Source organism: Lutra lutra, chromosome 3 (genome assembly GCF_902655055.1).
Source record: "Lutra lutra chromosome 3, mLutLut1.2, whole genome shotgun sequence".
In the NCBI taxonomy this organism is placed as follows: domain Eukaryota; kingdom Metazoa; phylum Chordata; class Mammalia; order Carnivora; family Mustelidae; genus Lutra; species Lutra lutra.
This window is the reverse complement of record NC_062280.1, coordinates 198,866,836-198,883,688: the sequence shown is the minus strand read 5'-3', so window position 1 is coordinate 198,883,688 and position 16,853 is coordinate 198,866,836. Positions and strand designations below refer to the sequence as shown.

The window sequence follows — 16,853 nt, the reverse complement described above, 5'->3', positions numbered from 1 at the left end:
GTCTGTTGTTTAGTTGGCTCAGCGGGGGGTTCTCTCGGAACCCCTACAGCTCTGGGAAAGAGTGCCATGGAACCCAGTTTGAGAACCCCCTGGGGAGGTTGGTGCTACCTCACTTGTCAGTCATGTGAGGCCCCAACCCCTCCAGGGGATGGGGGGATCCTTACCTCCGTGACCAGGGGCACCTGGCCGCCCCAAGGGCCCCTCCCGGCCTGGAGCTCCTGGGAAGCCGTGCTGTCCTGGTGGCCCGGGCAGGCCTGGCTGGCCCGATGGTCCTGGGAAGCCCGGCTGGCCCTTCAGGCCTGGCATTCCCGGCATGCCCTGGCTTCCTGCGGGACCAAGACAAGGGCGTGAGGCCGGCCCTGCACCCACGGACGGTGGCCTCCTCTCCAACGGGCCGGCCCCACCAGCACAGGGGCGTGAGTTCAGCCCTGCACCTACGGACAGCAGCCACCTCCTCACAGACGGCATTTCGTTGGCTCCCGAGAAACCCACAGGAGGCCCACGAGTCTCGGGGATCAGCTCACAGCAACCCCGAGGTCACCCGGCCCCACGCCTGGCGTCGGTGCTCTCCTCCTGCCGACGGCTCGTCCGGCGACCACACCGAGCACGCACTGCAGCCTGGCGCCCGGCTGAGAGTCTGAGTTTTGGCTTTTGTTTTCACTTGATGTTCTATTTGAAGCATTTTGCCACATTCTAAAATATTCTTTACGTGTTAGAGGGCAGCGTGCGTCGGAGGACCGTGTCATGTGGACACATTCGGTGCCTGCCTGTCCCTGCTCTCGCAGGTGGTGCCGCGAGGGAGTGGCTGGGAGCACGGATCTGTGCCGGGGCCGGAGGTTACTTCTTCCGGAAGGTGTCCTGGAAGCTGACTCTGTGGGTCCCCACCACGCTCACTTAGCCGTGGCCGTGTGGTCCCGCGTCTGTACCCGTTCCCCGCGGGCTCTCCTGGCTGGGGCTGAGCCCGGAGCCCGGAGCCCGGCAGGGCAGGCAGGGTGGGCGCGGGTGAGCGCCCGATCAGACTCGCAGGGCGGAGACAGCGGGACAGTCCTTTCTACTCACGTTTGGCTTTGGTAGAAAGTTTTGTTCTTTGCTACTATTCTCCTTTGGGGATTCAGATATTTTTCTCACAGATTTCAGTATTCTCCACGCACAAGGATGGATCTCCTCCACGGCTCTCGTGATGTTCACTCTACTTTGCTGCCCAAAGTTTCATTGTGTTTTTGACGTGAAGATGAGCATTCGTACGCAGGTTTTACGCACCGTGTGTGTGTGCGTGCGCCCGCGTGCGCACACAGGTGCACTGCTTCTTCCCTTGCTTTTATGTTTAGAACCTCCTGCCCACCCACGGGTCCCATGAGCATGTATGTTCTCCCATTTTCCCCCCACACAGCCCCTGGCCTCTCTTTTTTCTTCCCGGACTTTGAAGCTCAGCGCGTTCCTTCCGTGGGCACCAGCAGGACGGGCAGGATGGTCGACGCTCATTTCCAGTGCTGCTCCGGTGACCTCCTGGCACAGATGCTCATCGAGCCCACGACTAAGGCACATGCAGGCTGCCCTGCATGGAGGGTGGACAGGTCGGTGGATGAGGGGAGGCGCATGAACAAAAGGGACCAAGACAGTGTTGGACCAACCCAGAACTCGCCGTGCTGGCGTGTGTCCCAGGTGTCTGATGTGTGGACGGAACAGATAAGTCTGCAAAGAGAGAGAGCAGATTTGAAGCAGAATTCCGCCAAGATGTTCTCCAAGATGCACAGGCACGTGTCCTCACGTTCTCCAGTTCTGCTACGGGAAGCGAGTGTGCTGTTCTGGCCCAGCTTCCCCTGTGGGTTAACAGAGTGTAGCGCTCGTGGGGCTGACGGTTTTGCACGGCAGGCCGTGCTGGAGACGGCCAGGTCTGACTGGGGAGTCAGGCCCCTGCTGTTCCTCCATGACGGTGGGCAGAAGGCATCACCGCCAACAGCCCTCCAGGCTGGTGAGCTGACGGGGCTCACGGGGGCAGAGGCTGTCGGGTCTGTAAGTCCGAGCACGGTTTCTGGGCGTCTCCATCCCTGGAGCGGGGAGTGGGCGGGTCAGGCCGCAAGAAGGATGCTGCACCGACTGTGGCGACTTCCGTGGCCTCAGAGCTCATCATCAGAGCCCAATATTTTAAGCCCATTTCCATTTCTAGAACATCTGCTGAAAAAGGAACACCTACAAAGAATCTGCTTCCTTCAGCAAAATACCCGTAACTCGTGGACCTGGGCCCCTGCTCTCTTCCTGCACCCAGGCGGCACCCGGGCGTCCCTGTGCCCAGGCCCATGCGACCGAGCAAGCCCCCTGTCCATGTTGCCACTGCCCAGGCGGGTGGGACCCTCGCGGAAACCGGTTCTCGAAGCTTCAATGCCCTGAAGTCAGAACTTTTACTAAACAGTCCGCGTACGTAAGCTGGTTGCTGAGGGGACACGGATGGCGGGAAACCGCCGCAGGCCTGGACTTCAAGCTGGGCCCTTGGTCCTTGTGCTCAAACATTGTGAAGTCTGCGGGAAGTAGTTACGTCTACAAAATCCATCCAAAATCCAAACCCTGAGGGGGTTTGTGCAGCTGGAGAGCAGTGGACATTGTTGGGGACACACGCCTGCCACTCCTTCCAACAGCCACCTGGGAGGCTGCCGTGCACTGTGCCGGTCTGCCCGTGTGCCAGCCGGGCAGCCTCCACCGGGTGACACCCACCACTCTGAAACCGCCTGGGGGGTGCCACGTGGGCAAGCACAGACCCGGCTGTCCCAGCAGTGGGTCCCTGCCTCTGCATGACTTCGCCTGCGGGCCCGTCCCTGCATGATGTGTAAGAGGATGAGTGTGGACGTGATCGTGTGTGAGAGCGAGTGTGTGGGCACGCGTGTGGGTGTCTGTGTCCCCAAGCAGGCACGTGTGTGTGTGTAAGCATGTGGACGTGTGTGCAGGAGCCTGTGTGTGCACGATTATGTGTGTGCACAAGTGTGAGCCCATGTGCGTGCACTCTGGCCCTCCCAGGCTCCTCCCTCCATTCTTCGGGCCTCCCCCCACGTGTCTCTTGGGGAAGCCCGGCACCCAGTGTTTAGCCAACAGTGGGGATGTGATGAACATGGGACCTCCCTGCCCTATGCCCCTTCCCCTGCCCCAGCCTCAGGTCTGAAAACAGACAGGCTCACCCGAAACCCCACTGGGGCTCCTGAGCCTGGTGACTTCACCTGCCTCTTGAGAACCAGGCATCACTCGCCTGAGTGTTTGGACGCCCGACGGCCCTGGAAGACGGGACACCCGCTTCCTGCCCCATAGAGGAAGCCCCCTTCCTCCCCGGGCTCGGGAGCTGGCACAGACAGCTATAAAGTCACGGCTCTCCCCGCATCTCCGTATCTGATCAGGAACACCAGTGGTCGGTGGTCTCCAGGGCACGTGGCCCCGAACACCAATGTGAGCCCTTCAGTGACTTCCCGTGTCCCGCCGACCGCGGGTGTGTGGGGTTCCGAGGCCAGTTCTGCACGCGCCAGCTTCACAGAGCCATCGGACGCCCCGTGCATGCGTCCGACTAGTCCTCACGTGTACACGGAGGTGCTGTGGGCTGGGGAGTGTCTCCCTCGCCCGCATCACACCCGCCTGTGAAGCCCCGCTCTGTCGCTCGTCGTCCGCCTCGCCCTCCTCACACCGCTGCCTCCCTTCACACCAGCAGCCCACATTCCGCAGAAAGCCCGGCCCCCACCCCCGGCTCACTCCCAGCTTGGGAACAGAGGACGAGCATCGTTAGTCTGTAGGTGTCAACGTCTCAGACGGCAGCGCATCCTGGCTGGGGAATGTAAACCGATGACGATTACTGTCCTAGAACATTCTAAAGGGATACGGTACTGAGTGTAGGGAAGAAAAAGCAACATACACTCCATATGGCCTGTGGGCTTTAGCAAACCCCCTCGGACGCCACAGGGCCGTGGGATTGGGCTCCCCGTGCCCCTCCTGCCCCAAAGACTTACCCCTGAATCCAGGTGGGCCCCTCTCTCCCGGAGGGCCTCTCAGGCCAGGCTGTCCAGGCACTCCAGCATCTCCTCGGGGCCCAGGTTGGGCTCCCAGAACTTCTCCGGGCAGGCCCCTGTCCCCTGGGGGCCCAATGGGGCCCGGCAGACCAGTGGGACCCGGGAGACCGTCCGCACCAGGAAGGCCCGCTGCACCTTTGGATCCTCGGGGCCCCACGAACCCTGGAAGGAAACATGGGGAGTCACCATAACTGGAGGTTGGCATCTGACAGGCCGAGGGAGGTACCAGAAAGGGGCTGCAAACAGCAAATGTGCAGTCGGGGTTCTCAGCTCAAGGGCTTGCCCAGGCTCCACCGGGGCCCACAGCGTCCTCTCCCACTCCGCCATCTGGCCCAGCCCCACTTTCTCCAGTGCAGAAAGCCTCTAGAACCATCTCCTTCTTGGGCCCGAATCTCCCTAATCCAGAGTGTGCGGGCCAGCTCGGGCGCCCAGGTGGGCTGTCTGCGGAGTGACCAGCAGAGTGGAGTCGATGACCCGAGGGCCTTGTGCCTCCGGGGACAGTCTCAGAAGAGGACACCACTGCTTTGCCCTCGAAACATTCCTCATCAACCAGAGAAAATGGTCCTGCACCCCTGTGTCTTTTCTTGCAGGAGCCGAAGGGGTCAGCAGAATAGTGATGGAAAGCTCGAGAATTTTCATCAAGTACGTGTTGGCACTTTCTAAGTGTCCAAAGACGAAAGAGCTGGGGCACCCACGTCCCACGTGGTCCCCTCCCAAACCTGTGGGGCTGTGTGGGGGTCTGACCCCGCCTTACCTGGGGGTCCTGGGAATCCTTCACGACCTGGGTCTCCGGGGAGACCCTTGAGCCCTGGTGGTCCGTCTGCTCCCGAGAGTCCCGGTGTCCCTTGGAGGCCCTTGACCCCTAAATAACACAGAGGAAGCAGGATACACATCAGAGCCCCAAGAGCAAACCCCAGCAGCAAGTCTGTGGACTTACGTGGTCCTTGGGACCCTCCGAAACAACAAGGTGGGGGTGTCAGCCGGGAGGGCGCCCCTGACAGCTGGCCACGCCCACCGCGAACCCCACCGACCCCCGTGGATGCCCGCTGTCGCCCGGGCGCCCGCAGAGGTGGGACTGTGTGGCAGGAACCCTCTCGTCCAGCCCAGGGCTGACTGAGGTGTCGGTTTTCACGCATCTTCCACGTGAGGAGCAAAAGCCGCTTCCCTACACGTGTGACCACGGTCTGCAGCAGCACATCACGGTCGCGGGACTAAGTGACGTCCACGCGCACGGAGTGGGGCAGAGCAGCAGGAAGAGGAGCCGAGAGGAATAGTGACAGCGAAGACACGGAGAAGCAGGGAGAGGCCTCTGGCTTACCTGTGGGGCCTGGGGGTCCAGGCAGGCCTGGCGATCCCTTGGGGCCTCCGACACAACCTGGGAGGGGGGACGAACGGGGCTGAGTGGGGAGGCCTGTCGCCCACTCTCACGGCTTTGCGTGTTGCCATGGGCAGAAGCGGCCTCCGGCAGAACCAGCTACTGTTTTATGACAGTCCTTTAATGACTTGATTAATCTCATTCCAGCGTAAAGAAAGGCCCGATTTCTCTGTGTAGTGACGTCAGTGCCAGTGAAGTCAGTCCCGTCAAATCGACGGGGCACCGCGCTGGCGATGTCACTCGCACGCTGAGGGCTGTCGCCGGGGCCGTCCCAGTCTGCCAGCGGCATCGCCCGGCTCTCCTCTGGAGATGTCTCCAGTCGCAGAAGACGGCTCGCGGCCACCAAAGGAGCCCTTTGACCTCTCCTTTGTGACTCTCGATCCCTCCAGAATCAGCCACGGCGCTGAGCTGCCCTGAGCCGCCAAACCCGGAACCGCTGCACCACTTGCAGTCGGCCGGGGTGGCGGAGAGCAGGGGCACCCCGGGGGGGTTCTGTCATTGGGCCTCTGAGAGAGACCCTTGCAGGTCTTCATGTGGGGCTCCGTCTATGTGCCTGGGATCTGGCCTCCACTGCCCCGGGGTACACAGTGGCCAGGCCGTCAGGATGAAGAATGTGGGGGTTGGGGGGGCACAGGCTCCAGCCTGCAGGGTCTCCTGTTTGGGGGCCTCCCACCAGCTCGCTGAAGGCTCCGCAGTGCCCGCCCTGCACCCTTACCCCAAGCGCCCTGCTGTGTCCACACAGTCTTGGAGCACCCTACCATCTGTGCGGACCCCTTCAAAATCCTGACCCCTCGTGCCCTGGACTCATCGTGGCTTCCCATGGGGTCCCTCAGTACACCCTCGAGGCGGGGCGGCTCAGCCCCCATCAGGGTCTTTCCTGTCCCTTCTGCCACATCTGGGCCTTGGCTCGGGGTCACATGTTCCCCTCTTGTCCACCAGCCCCGGTTCTTCCCAGCAGTACTCAGTGCTCGACCCAGATCTCTGCTGGCAGGGATCAGACCCCTCCTCAAGCAATCCCCACGCACAGATGGTAGCGTGATGACGCTGAGTTCTCGCCATGCGGGGGGCTGCTGCTTCCCGTCGGTGGGAACCTGGGGCGCGATGCGTTATCACGCTTGCCGGGCCTTTGATGAGCAGCCGCTGCGGAGGGCACGCCCGCCCCAAGCCTGGCACGGTCTGCATTTCCTCCTGCGGCTCTGCACTCGCCGCGGGTACCCACAGCCATTGCGACGGGTCGCGTAGCTTATAAACCCAACGTTCCCATGTGTCCCAGAGCGCCCTGGTCTCCGTGACCGTACCTGGCTGCAAGGTCTCCTGTCCGTCACCTCCGATGGGCCTTTTCACCCCTGTGTCACAGTCTGGAAACAAGACACACATAGAGATGAGGCGGCTGGGACCCCCTGTGGGTGCGCGCCGGGGGAGGCGGGGCTGGCGGGGGAGCCGGGCCCCACGGCTGAGCGTCTGCGTAGAGCCCTGCGCCCAGCACCCGAGGGAGAGCCCATCCCTGTGTGACCAGAATCTGGGGGCCTGGAGGCCCCGCAGTCAGGGTCATTTGAACATTCCAAGAACTGACAGCGTGACACGCGTCCCCATGGGAGCCCTGGGGACGTCACACATTGCCAAAGGACAGCTGGGGCCAGTGTCCCATGACAGAATGATCAAAAAGGAGCTCCTTCATACCTATTTGTCCGGGGGTGCCAGGGGGGCCAGGGGGACCGGGAAAGCCTGGTGGTCCGGGTAATCCAGCGTCTCCGGGGAAACCACGCTCGCCTTTGGGGCCGGGGAGGCCCAGTCCTTGGGGGCCCCTGTCTCCTGCAGCGCCCTTAGTGCCCGGTGCTCCTGGGTAACCTGAGTCCCCTGGGGGGCCTTTGATGCCATCGCCCTGTGTGAAAATTTGGTTTATCTCCTAAAATCCACATAACCCTCAAAGGCTGCCGCACCCCAGTTCTCTTTCCCGCTCCCCTGAGTGTGCGTGATGGACACAGGGCAGAAGGACGGCGGGTGTTAACAGGCACCTGCTGTCAGGGCCTGACCAAGCACAGGAATCAGGTTTTAGGTCAATCCCGGGGACACAGACGGAGACAGTCCGGGAGGCACACAGTCTGTTTCCTGTGCCCTCCCCAAGCCTCTGGGGTCCCCTCGGCCCGGACCTTCATGCACAGAAGGTTCTGTGGGAGCAATTAGGCACGGGTTTGGTCAATGGGAGCGGGAACACGTGTTCTGCTGCTGTGGTCGGGCACCGGGACGCAGACGCTCGCTATTCACAGGGACGATCCATCGTTGAAGGAAAGAAAGTCTTTGATTTGGACCAGAAAGAGCATGGTGCTCACTGCAGTGAGGAGACACGGCAGGATCGCAGACGTGGGGGCTCCCCGTGCATGGACGTGCCCAGCAGGTGCAGAAGGAGGGCGGCAACGGGGCAGTAAAAGTGGGCTGAGGTCGGCGGGCGCAGACCGGGACCCGCTGGGACCAAAGTCACGCCCAGACAGTTGAGCCACGTGAACTCTTTGTGGCAACAGTTTTCAGGGTCATCATTAAAACAGCAGTATGAGGTTCTGGAGAATCCGGATGTTTTCCAAGGGCCAGGAGGAGGGCTCTGAGAGCCGGCCGGTGCCGTGGCGGGCACGAGCTGCGTGGAGCAGAGCGGCTTGGCCTGGGAGTAAGGCCGACAAGCTGGTGCGGGGACCCGCGTCCCCTGTAAGATGCTGGGGTCCTGACCCCGGCCCGAGAATGTGGCTGCTCTGGAAACGGGGTCCGCGAGGGCCATCAGGATAAGGGGAGGTTGGTGTCCCACAGACGGGGGATGCACACACAGAGACAGCACGCATGGGGGGCAGACGTTGTGAAGACATGGGCGGAGGACAGCCGTCTACGAGCCCAGGGACACCAAGGCCACCGGAGCCTGGGGAGAGCCTGCAGCGGATTCCGCCGGGGGCTCCATCCCAGACGCCCATTCTGGGATCCAGCAGGGGACTCTCTGCTCACTCTAAACTTCACGTGTGGCCTCGGGGCATGATGTCCAGCCCACCTCCCTGTTTCCTCACCAACAGGCCTGGGGTCATTTCAACAGCCCAGGCCGCGCTGGCTGTATTCAGCGCGGGGTGAAGGCCGAGACCACTCAGGGCCTGGGCGGCGCCAGCCCCACTCTCTGGCCCGGTCACGCTACTCACCGGAGGGCCTGGGAGGCCTGGGAATCCATCCAGCCCATCGCGCCCGGGGACACCGTCGTCACCTTTCAGCCCCGGCACACCTGGGACCCCTGGCTGTCCCCGCTCACCTGGGAGAGGGTTTGCAGGGTGAGGCCACGTGGGTGAGAGCGGCTACAGGAGGACTGTGGGTCCAGGAACTGCAGCCCCCAGAGACTGACCTTTGGTGGTGACTGCTCGGGAGTCCCCCTTCAGCCCTTTGGGCCCGGGAGGTCCCACGTGGCCAGGTGCGCCCTGTGGAGACAAGCACACAAGGTCTTCCTCTCGCATTCTGTTAGGGACACCAGGGAAGATGACGAGTTTCACTGTACACGACTTGGAGACCTCACCCATCACCAAGCCCAGCGCTGCCCCAAACACCTTTCTGCCTCGGGAGAGTATCTCGTCCCCGGCTGTCTGCTTCGGTGGCCACCAACCACGGGCGGTCAGCAAGCACGAGAAGGCGGCCGGTGAGACTGACTTTTAAACTTCAAATAATCAAAACGTAATGGAAGTAGCCATATGCGGCTGCGTCGTGGAGACCAGAACCTCGCTGGTCCCAGTGTGGTCTGCGGACCAGCTGCATTGGCCCCCTGGGAGCCCGTCAGAAACACCGGACTTCGGGCCAGACCCGGCTCGGAACCAGAATCTGTATTTCAACCAGCTCCCAGGGATTCACATACTCGTGACCTTCTGAGAAGCAACAGCCTCAGACAAACACAAGGTTGCTGACTCCTAACGATGTCACTGAGACTCCAGCAGGTACGAAGCCTCCCAGGCACGAAGGAAACTTGTGTCTGCTCAGGACTGACAGCAACGGAGTCCTTTGCGGACAGCCTGTCTTCCTGACCGAAGTTAAGGCTGGAGGAAAGCGTCGCACTTTAGAGACAAGCCGAGTGCAACAATGCTCGGGTCTCGGTCGTGACACCTAGCGAAGGTCTTCCGAGGAGCAGAGACGAGAGGGTCAGGGTGTTACTCTGTGTGTGCTCATTTCTGGCAAATCTTGGTTGTCATTTGCAAGAACACGGGATATCTTCGTGTCGCTCTAATTAAATGGAATGTCCTGAAAAATCCAACACTTACTTGATTTATTGATTTAGTTCTTGGCAGGAAAGGGCCACATTCTTCCCATGTCCAGGAGAACGTGTAGCAGTCAGCGCTCAGTATGCAGGGGCCGGGCCAACGGAGCGACAGAGGGGCCCCTTTGCTGACTGACTCCCGACTTCACACGCTCTCCCAGACTCTATCGGTACGGTCGTCAAAAACCAGGAAAATCATCACAGGCATTCCTGCTGCTGCAGGGTCGCTGGACCCATGAACATAAAATGAAATGCGGGACGGCAAACACAGTGTCAGAGGTCCTCAAACAAAAATGCCATGGGCGAGGGCGCCCTACAGTAGGGGGAAGGTTCTAGACATTCCGGGTGTGCAAAATGGGGTCCATTTGGCTTCTAGGAAAGAGCTGATCATTTTGTAAGCAACCAAAGATCCCGCCAGTTTCGCCCTCTCATGTTTGCTCTCTGACTACCTACGCGTCTATGCACGAAGACGGCCAGGAGCTGGGGACAGTATCATTTTTAAGCCAGGATACGACATCACGCCTACTGTTTTCGGTCGGATAAACCGTCTGTGTCCTGAGCGACCGTGCGGGCCTGGAGCGGACTGTGCTTTGGAACTCGTTGCCCCCGCAGAGCTCCCGAGCCGCAGACCCGTTGGGAGCGACCCCCTCCCCAGCACCAGGTGGGGCCGCCCGTCCCCCCTGCACCGGGTCACGGAGCCAGATCGCTCTAACTGCCCTTGGCCCTGGGTCCCGAGCAATTTTTCCTCTATTGCTGGGTAAGTAAACCGAAAACTTTATAAATCTCGTGCAGCTATCTTTTTAAGTAAAACAAATAAATGAATAAATAACAGCATATTTTCTTTGCCTTTATCTGAAACCGGCTTTGAAATCTTTGGTTAAAACCTGTCACCGCAGGAAGACCTACAGACGCTCTTTTCACAGGCGTGGAACGAAGTCTGCTCAGCTGATACACACGCAGAACCCACGGGCAGGGACGTCCCTGCCTTCCTGGAAACTCACGGTTAACCTGGAGGCCTCACTTCTTATCCCGTTAGGGGGATTTCATACAACGCTGCACCAGGTCTGTACTAAATTTCAAAAGGTGAACATTTAGTAAGACGTTTACATTCAAGATGCTAGGTGTTTTGTTTTGTTTTCCATAAAATTCACCATTTTGAAGCATATAATCTGGGGTTTTCTCAGTATTTTCACAAGATTGTGTAATCATTGCTAATCAAATTGCAGAACAGTTTCCTCCCTGCCCCCAGGGAGACCCCTCAGCCACGACACTCACTGCCCGTCTCCGGCATCAGCCCCTGGAGGTCCCCATCTGCCTTCTGTCTCTGGAGATGCCCATCCTGGACTCTTCCTGTGAACGGCATCACGCGACGTCTGTTCTTCTGGGACAGTCTCCTCCCACTCGGCATTTCTGGGCTCCTCCCACTGTAGTGGGTACCCGAGCTCCTGTCCTTCCCGGGGCCGAGTGACATTCCACTGTGTGGGGACGCTGCCTTTGCTTAGCCGTTTGCCAGCTGATGGACGTTTCCGTCATCTCTACTTTTCGGCTTCTATCAGCAATAGGCTTGGAACATCTGTGTATGGTTTCTGTGTGGACGTGTGTTTCGTACCCTCCGAGGTTCCCAGGGGTGGGCCTCCCGGGGCTCGCGGTAACTCTGCCTCTGACTTTCCGGGGAAACCGCAAACCGTTTCCCACGGTGGCCGTGCCGTTTCCCTTCTCAGCAGGACACGTTCTCGAGTTCCTTCTGGAGCACGTGGCCTTTCTGAATGGGGCGTGGGGCACGTGAGGCTCGCTGGTCTGGGTCTATGTTCACCTCAAACAGAAGCTGTCAAGGACGTCCCATCAGCTTCCCTAGAACCGGGGTCTCACCTTGAACCCGGGGAACCCGGGGATGCCGTGCTGGCCGGGGTCTCCTTGGCTCCCTTTCATTCCTGGCTCTCCATTGATGCCAGGAAGGCCCTTGGGTCCTGGGAACCCCGGGAGTCCCCTGATGAACTGATCGCCCTCCGCGCACTTACAGTCCCCAGCATCACCTGCAGCGTGAGGCAGAGGGAAAGTCTCGTTATTTCCTTGTGGGGCGTGTGCTAGACACCCTTCCCATCTGTGCGGGGCGGTGGAAGTCCAGGGCGGCGGGGGCTGGAGCGGCGAGGAGGCGCTCCGGGACCTTGTCTGCTCCCATGCCCGGTGGGGACTGTTTCTGAGATGAGGAGCAGGAGTCATTCCTTGGGATACGGAGTCCTGCCCTGTCTCCCCAAGATTAGCTGAACAACATGCTGTTTACAGAGGAGTGTGTGTGTGTGTGTGTGTGTGTGTTTGGCTGAGAGCAGGGCCTCCTGGGCCTGGGGCTGGGGGAGACAGCATTCCAGGGTCTGGGGTAAAAGGGGAGCCCTGGGGAGGGTGCCTGGCTGGAGCCATGGCTCAGAGGCCAAGACCCTGGGTGGGAGGGAGGAAACACTCATCCTCCTTCTCTGTTTTGCTGTGGTGGGACCCCGGGAACCACTGCTGGTGGCACAGGTGACAGGAGGTGGCTCACGGGACGAGGGGTATACAGCTTTCCATGGTGTCTGATTCCTATGGTTGGCCCCGTCCATCGCGGGGTGCCCACATACCCACATACCCCCCATGTGCCACAAAGTCAGGGCGTGTTGCTCAGGGCCACCGGGGCTGGCCCTTCTCCAGAAAGGCAACGTATTTCTTTACTAGGAACTCTCTTCTGCTTGTTCGACTGCACTGCTCCCACCAGCTGGGGGCAAGTGCTAGACACCCTGCTTCGTCCTGTCCCCATTGGTGATTAGTCCCTAACTCAGGGAGGCGGGGAGGATAAGTTGTGATGACCACTTTCTGGAACCGTCTGCAGGGCTTGTGACACTGACTTTGAGCTGAGCACTTAGAAGAATCATCAGTTTTAGCCCGAGACATCACTGCTCCTCTTTTCCATCCCTCCTGGGCTCTGGACCCGCAGAAGGTTCAGTGATGAAGGGATGAGAGAGATGGGAGAAAGGAGGGTCACATCAGGGCTGGGCGCCCCGAGGTAACACCATGGGACAAAGGAGTGGTTTCCCCATCCTTTCTCCGGCATTCCCGATGCGACATTCCTTACCTTTCCATCCTTTCTGTCCGCGAGCCCCAGGGAAGCCAGAAGGCCCAGGGTAGCCCACCTTCCCTTCTGTTCCTTTAAGGCCGAAAAGGAAACCTAAGGAGAGAACCCACAGGGAGGGCCCGTGAGTGCTGCACCGAGACCCCACCTCTCCCTGCACCCAGGGCTGGAAGGGTCACTGCGCGGGTTCCCGAACAGAGAACACAGCTCCCTTCCAGGATAGTCCCGGGGATGGGAGGAGAAGCAAGAGCCTCTGACTGCAGCCTTCCTTCTGCAGGCGAGACGTAAAACCTTTGCTGTGAAAACTCTCTTGGAGTCCAAGTAAATGTTCTCATGTTTCAGCCACGTATCTTACGCTATTTAAAAACAATTTTTTTTTTTAGTTTCTTAAGATTTTTTTTATTAATTGTACTTTCTTGTTTTTAGCCTTCCATATATTTTGAAACACTGAATATTAAACACGTTCTTTTATAATAATTAAAAAAAGCGATTTTCTTGTCCATGAAAAGTCTACAGGCATTCACAGATGGAGGGACATGGGACATCTTATTTATTTATTTATTTATTTATTTATTTGTCAGAGAGAGCGAGGGAGAGAGAGCGAGCACAGGCAGACAGAATGGCAGGCAGAGGCAGAGGGAGAAGCAGGTTCCCCGATGAGCAAGGAGCCCGATGCGGGACTCGATCCCAGGACGCTGGGATCATGACCTGAGCCGAAGGCAGCTGCTTAACCAACTGAGCCACCCAGGCGTCCCAACATGGGACATCTTTACGCTATTTCTCTGAAATCCACAGGTTTTATGTATGTCCTGAAGACTCCTATTCCAAGACCCACACCACCTGGGGCTCCCCAAAAGACAAAAATTCCAAACAAACCAAGATATGGAAATGACCTCGGTTCCCTACGGGGGTCCCCTGGAGCAGGTGCACGCGTGGGTCTGCGTGGTGAACACAGACGACTTGGGACCCTCTGACTCCAGCACCCTCCCCCCCCATTCCAGACCCTCACCCCCAGTGTCCGGGATCAGGGCCCCCCAGAGGTCCTGGCGCATCTCCAGGCTCCCAGAATTCTGAGCAGGGATACGGGGAGCCCAAGAAACGGGAGCCCAAGCCAGCGCATCGCTCTGCAGTTTCTCAACAGCAGTGCCACCTCGTGGCGGGTACAGGGCATCGCGCCCCGGGAACCAGTGCTGATGGGGAAGGATGGGAATGTCCCCCAGAGCCTGTCCTTGATGGGGAAGGATGGGAATGTCTCCCAGAGCCTGTCCTCACTGACAAACCCTGCGGTGCTCACAGCGCCAGACCCAGAACCCCCAATGCCCTGAAACACCTGCTGTCATCCCTACCCCGTGGTACCTGGGGGGCAGCGAGAAAGAGGCCACCAAGGGAGCTGGGAGGGGAGCAAACACTGATTTTAAGGGCATTTGCTCTCTGCTTGGAGAAGCGACACCAGACTTGGAGCTCAGTCCGAACGATCCTAAGTAAGGTGGCGGGTCCTCCTGTCCCGCGCTGTTTGGCCTCACTGCACACTGAAGACGGTATCTGTCCTTCATGCATGGATGTGTCCAACACGTCCAGCCCTGGGCTAGCCCTGCGGTGCGCCTGGAGCCACATACACGGAACACTGGAGGCGACACTGTGGACCCTTGCGGTGCTAACAGGTCAGGTGGGGGTGGGGCGGGCACATAATCCTAAACCAACCAGCCGGAATCTCAAGGACGGCCCGGGCTGTGCGAGCGGGGCTTTCAGTCAGCAGCGGAGAAAGCCCATTTCAAGTGGGGGCCGAGGAAAGTCCTTTCTAGGACCAGAGCCTCGGACCTGGGGAGGAAGAGAGAGCGGCTGAGGGTGGGCACCGAGGACGGCGTAGAGACAGCAGGAGTGTGTCCGGGAGCCCCTGAGGTGGGGGGAAGCTGGGCATCAGAGGGGAGGTGGAGGGTCATGCCAGGGGTGTGGATTTGATCCCAAGGGCGGAGTTGTTTTTTTAAAAGTAGGCTCCACGTCGGGCTTGAACTCACAACCCTGAGATCACACCGGGAGCTGAGATCACGAGTCAGAGGTTTAACTGGCTGAGGCACCCAGGTGCCCTCAAGAGTTCTGAGGAGGGGAGTGGCAGGACCGCGCAGGTTAGAGATCTACCTGCCCCCCGCCTGCCCCCTGCGGAGAGTCGAGCAGAGAGAGAGGAGGAGAGGCCGGTCGTGAGTGGGCTACACGGTACACAGTCTACCCGGCAGGTGCACGGCAGGTGCAGTGCTGGCTTCCGGGAGGGCGGGCGGTGAGCAGAGGGCAGTGGACGGAGCCAAGAGGCAGAGGCGTCCCGGTTGCCGGCAAGTGAGGTGTCTGCGGGACGCCCGGGGTTGTGGCCCGAGCTCCCGGGTCTGCGGGGAGGGGCGAGGCCCCGTCCAGGGCAGGTCGGGTTGGGGGCCTGGGCGGCAGGAGACCCAGAGTTCAGTTGGACGCATGAAGCTCTGAGACGTCTGTGAGACAGGCAGGGCGGCCACGGGGCAGGCCGACAGTCTGAGCGGGTCTGGGGCCCAGTGCAGGCCTGGGCCGGAGACACAGGGGGAGCTGGGCTGAGTCTGGGCTTCAGCCGGAGAAGCCGCATGGTCCAGCCAAGTGGACGGCGCAGAGACAAGGGTCCGAGAGTGAGCTTCGAGGGACTCTCGTCTCCCCAGCAGTGCAGGAGGGACAAGGTGCGGGCAACAAAAGCCCCCCCCAGAAGAACGGCCGCGAGCTGGGGGGGGACGGGGGGGACGGAGGGGGGGACGGAGGGGGAGGACGGAGGGCGGGGACGGAGGGGGCGGACGGGGGGGACGGAGGGGGCGGACGGGGGGGACGGAGGGGGGACACGGAGGGGGGGACGGGGGGGCGGACGGGGGGGACGGAGGGGGGACGGAGGGGGGGACGGAGGGGGAGGACGGAGGGCGGGGATGGAGGGGGGGACGGAGGCGGGGGATGGAGGGGGGACGGAGGGGGGGGACGGAGGGGGTGACGGAGGGGGAGGACGGAGTGCGGGGACGGAGGGGGGGGACGGAGGAGGGGGATGGAGGGGGGGCACGGAGGGGCGTCGCGGAAGGCCCTCGAGGAAGGGGTGGGCTGCATCCCCCCGTGGAGCAGGACGGCACCCCTGGGACGTGCACCCGGGTCCCTGGCAACCAGGTCAAGGGCGCTCAGGCCTCGGAGGACCTTGTGGGCTTTATTTTACACCTCCACACCGTCGGATGTTGTGAGAAGCACAGCGGACAGGGTGGCACTCAGTCATGGTGTCTCGGGGATACGGGGTTTAAGTCTGGCACAGAGCCGGGCCCCACCGGCGAGCCCCACAGCCATCCCGCGGCGCGTCCTCCCTCTTTTCTGGGTTTCAGATAAGCTCGTAACTCCACCTTCAGGGCAGCAGAGCACCTCTCAGACGTCTGTAACACGCTTTTCTGGAAGAGGCCAAGGGCCGTAACAAAGCTGGCAGAAATCTGAACTATTCTAGAAAACACTGGAACTGCCCTGACACCTGGTTCCATGAACTCAGCGAGAACCACAAGCAAGAAAAATGTTTGGCTCAGAAAGAAAACTGTGGGAACTGCAGAAATGAAAATGTGCTGGTTTTCATTAGCAGCAACACATAAAACAGGACGGAGTGCCGTTAACAAGAAAGGAATCCAAGAATTTCATTCCAGGGGAAAAGTTGAAGAACTGTGTGGGAATCAAGGTCACTGGTATTAAATTCTGACTATGCACAAAAATGTTTTAAAAGGCCATTACGGTTGGCTACTTTTTGTACAAGAGACTGCTTAAAAAAAATGATTTGGAAACCATGTGTCTCACGGGGTAAAAGAAATATTTCAAGGAGAACTTAAGTTGTATGCTTTTCATATCGTAGGTTGATAAAATTTATTGGATACTGTTCCATGCATTTTATGGATAAAATATGCACAAGAAACTAATTTGTTTACAGAAAACCTACATTAGTAAATCACAGACTTCCTAAGCAAGATTTACAAAGCAAAATGGTGTTTGTACCTTTAGCAAAATGGAATTACTGGAATAATGACAAGGTCAGCCTTCGATCACACTCCCTTATAGAGG

General features: G+C 59.6%; 1 protein-coding gene across 1 annotated transcript in view; it reads right to left on the bottom strand.

Annotated features, from left to right (window-relative positions):
- COL4A2 (collagen type IV alpha 2 chain) overlaps window positions 1-16,853 on the bottom strand; it is a 157,190-nt gene that overhangs the window by 17,524 nt on the left and 122,813 nt on the right. The window contains exons 21-30 of the mRNA XM_047720394.1: window positions 12,780-12,872; window positions 11,549-11,712; window positions 8,783-8,855; window positions 8,586-8,692; window positions 7,096-7,297; window positions 6,714-6,773; window positions 5,359-5,415; window positions 4,795-4,902; window positions 3,981-4,202; window positions 165-326 (exon numbers count right to left, since the gene is read on the bottom strand). Of these exons, the coding sequence (XP_047576350.1) occupies window positions 165-326; window positions 3,981-4,202; window positions 4,795-4,902; window positions 5,359-5,415; window positions 6,714-6,773; window positions 7,096-7,297; window positions 8,586-8,692; window positions 8,783-8,855; window positions 11,549-11,712; window positions 12,780-12,872 (1,248 nt within the window). The remainder of the gene's footprint in view (window positions 1-164; window positions 327-3,980; window positions 4,203-4,794; window positions 4,903-5,358; window positions 5,416-6,713; window positions 6,774-7,095; window positions 7,298-8,585; window positions 8,693-8,782; window positions 8,856-11,548; window positions 11,713-12,779; window positions 12,873-16,853) is intronic.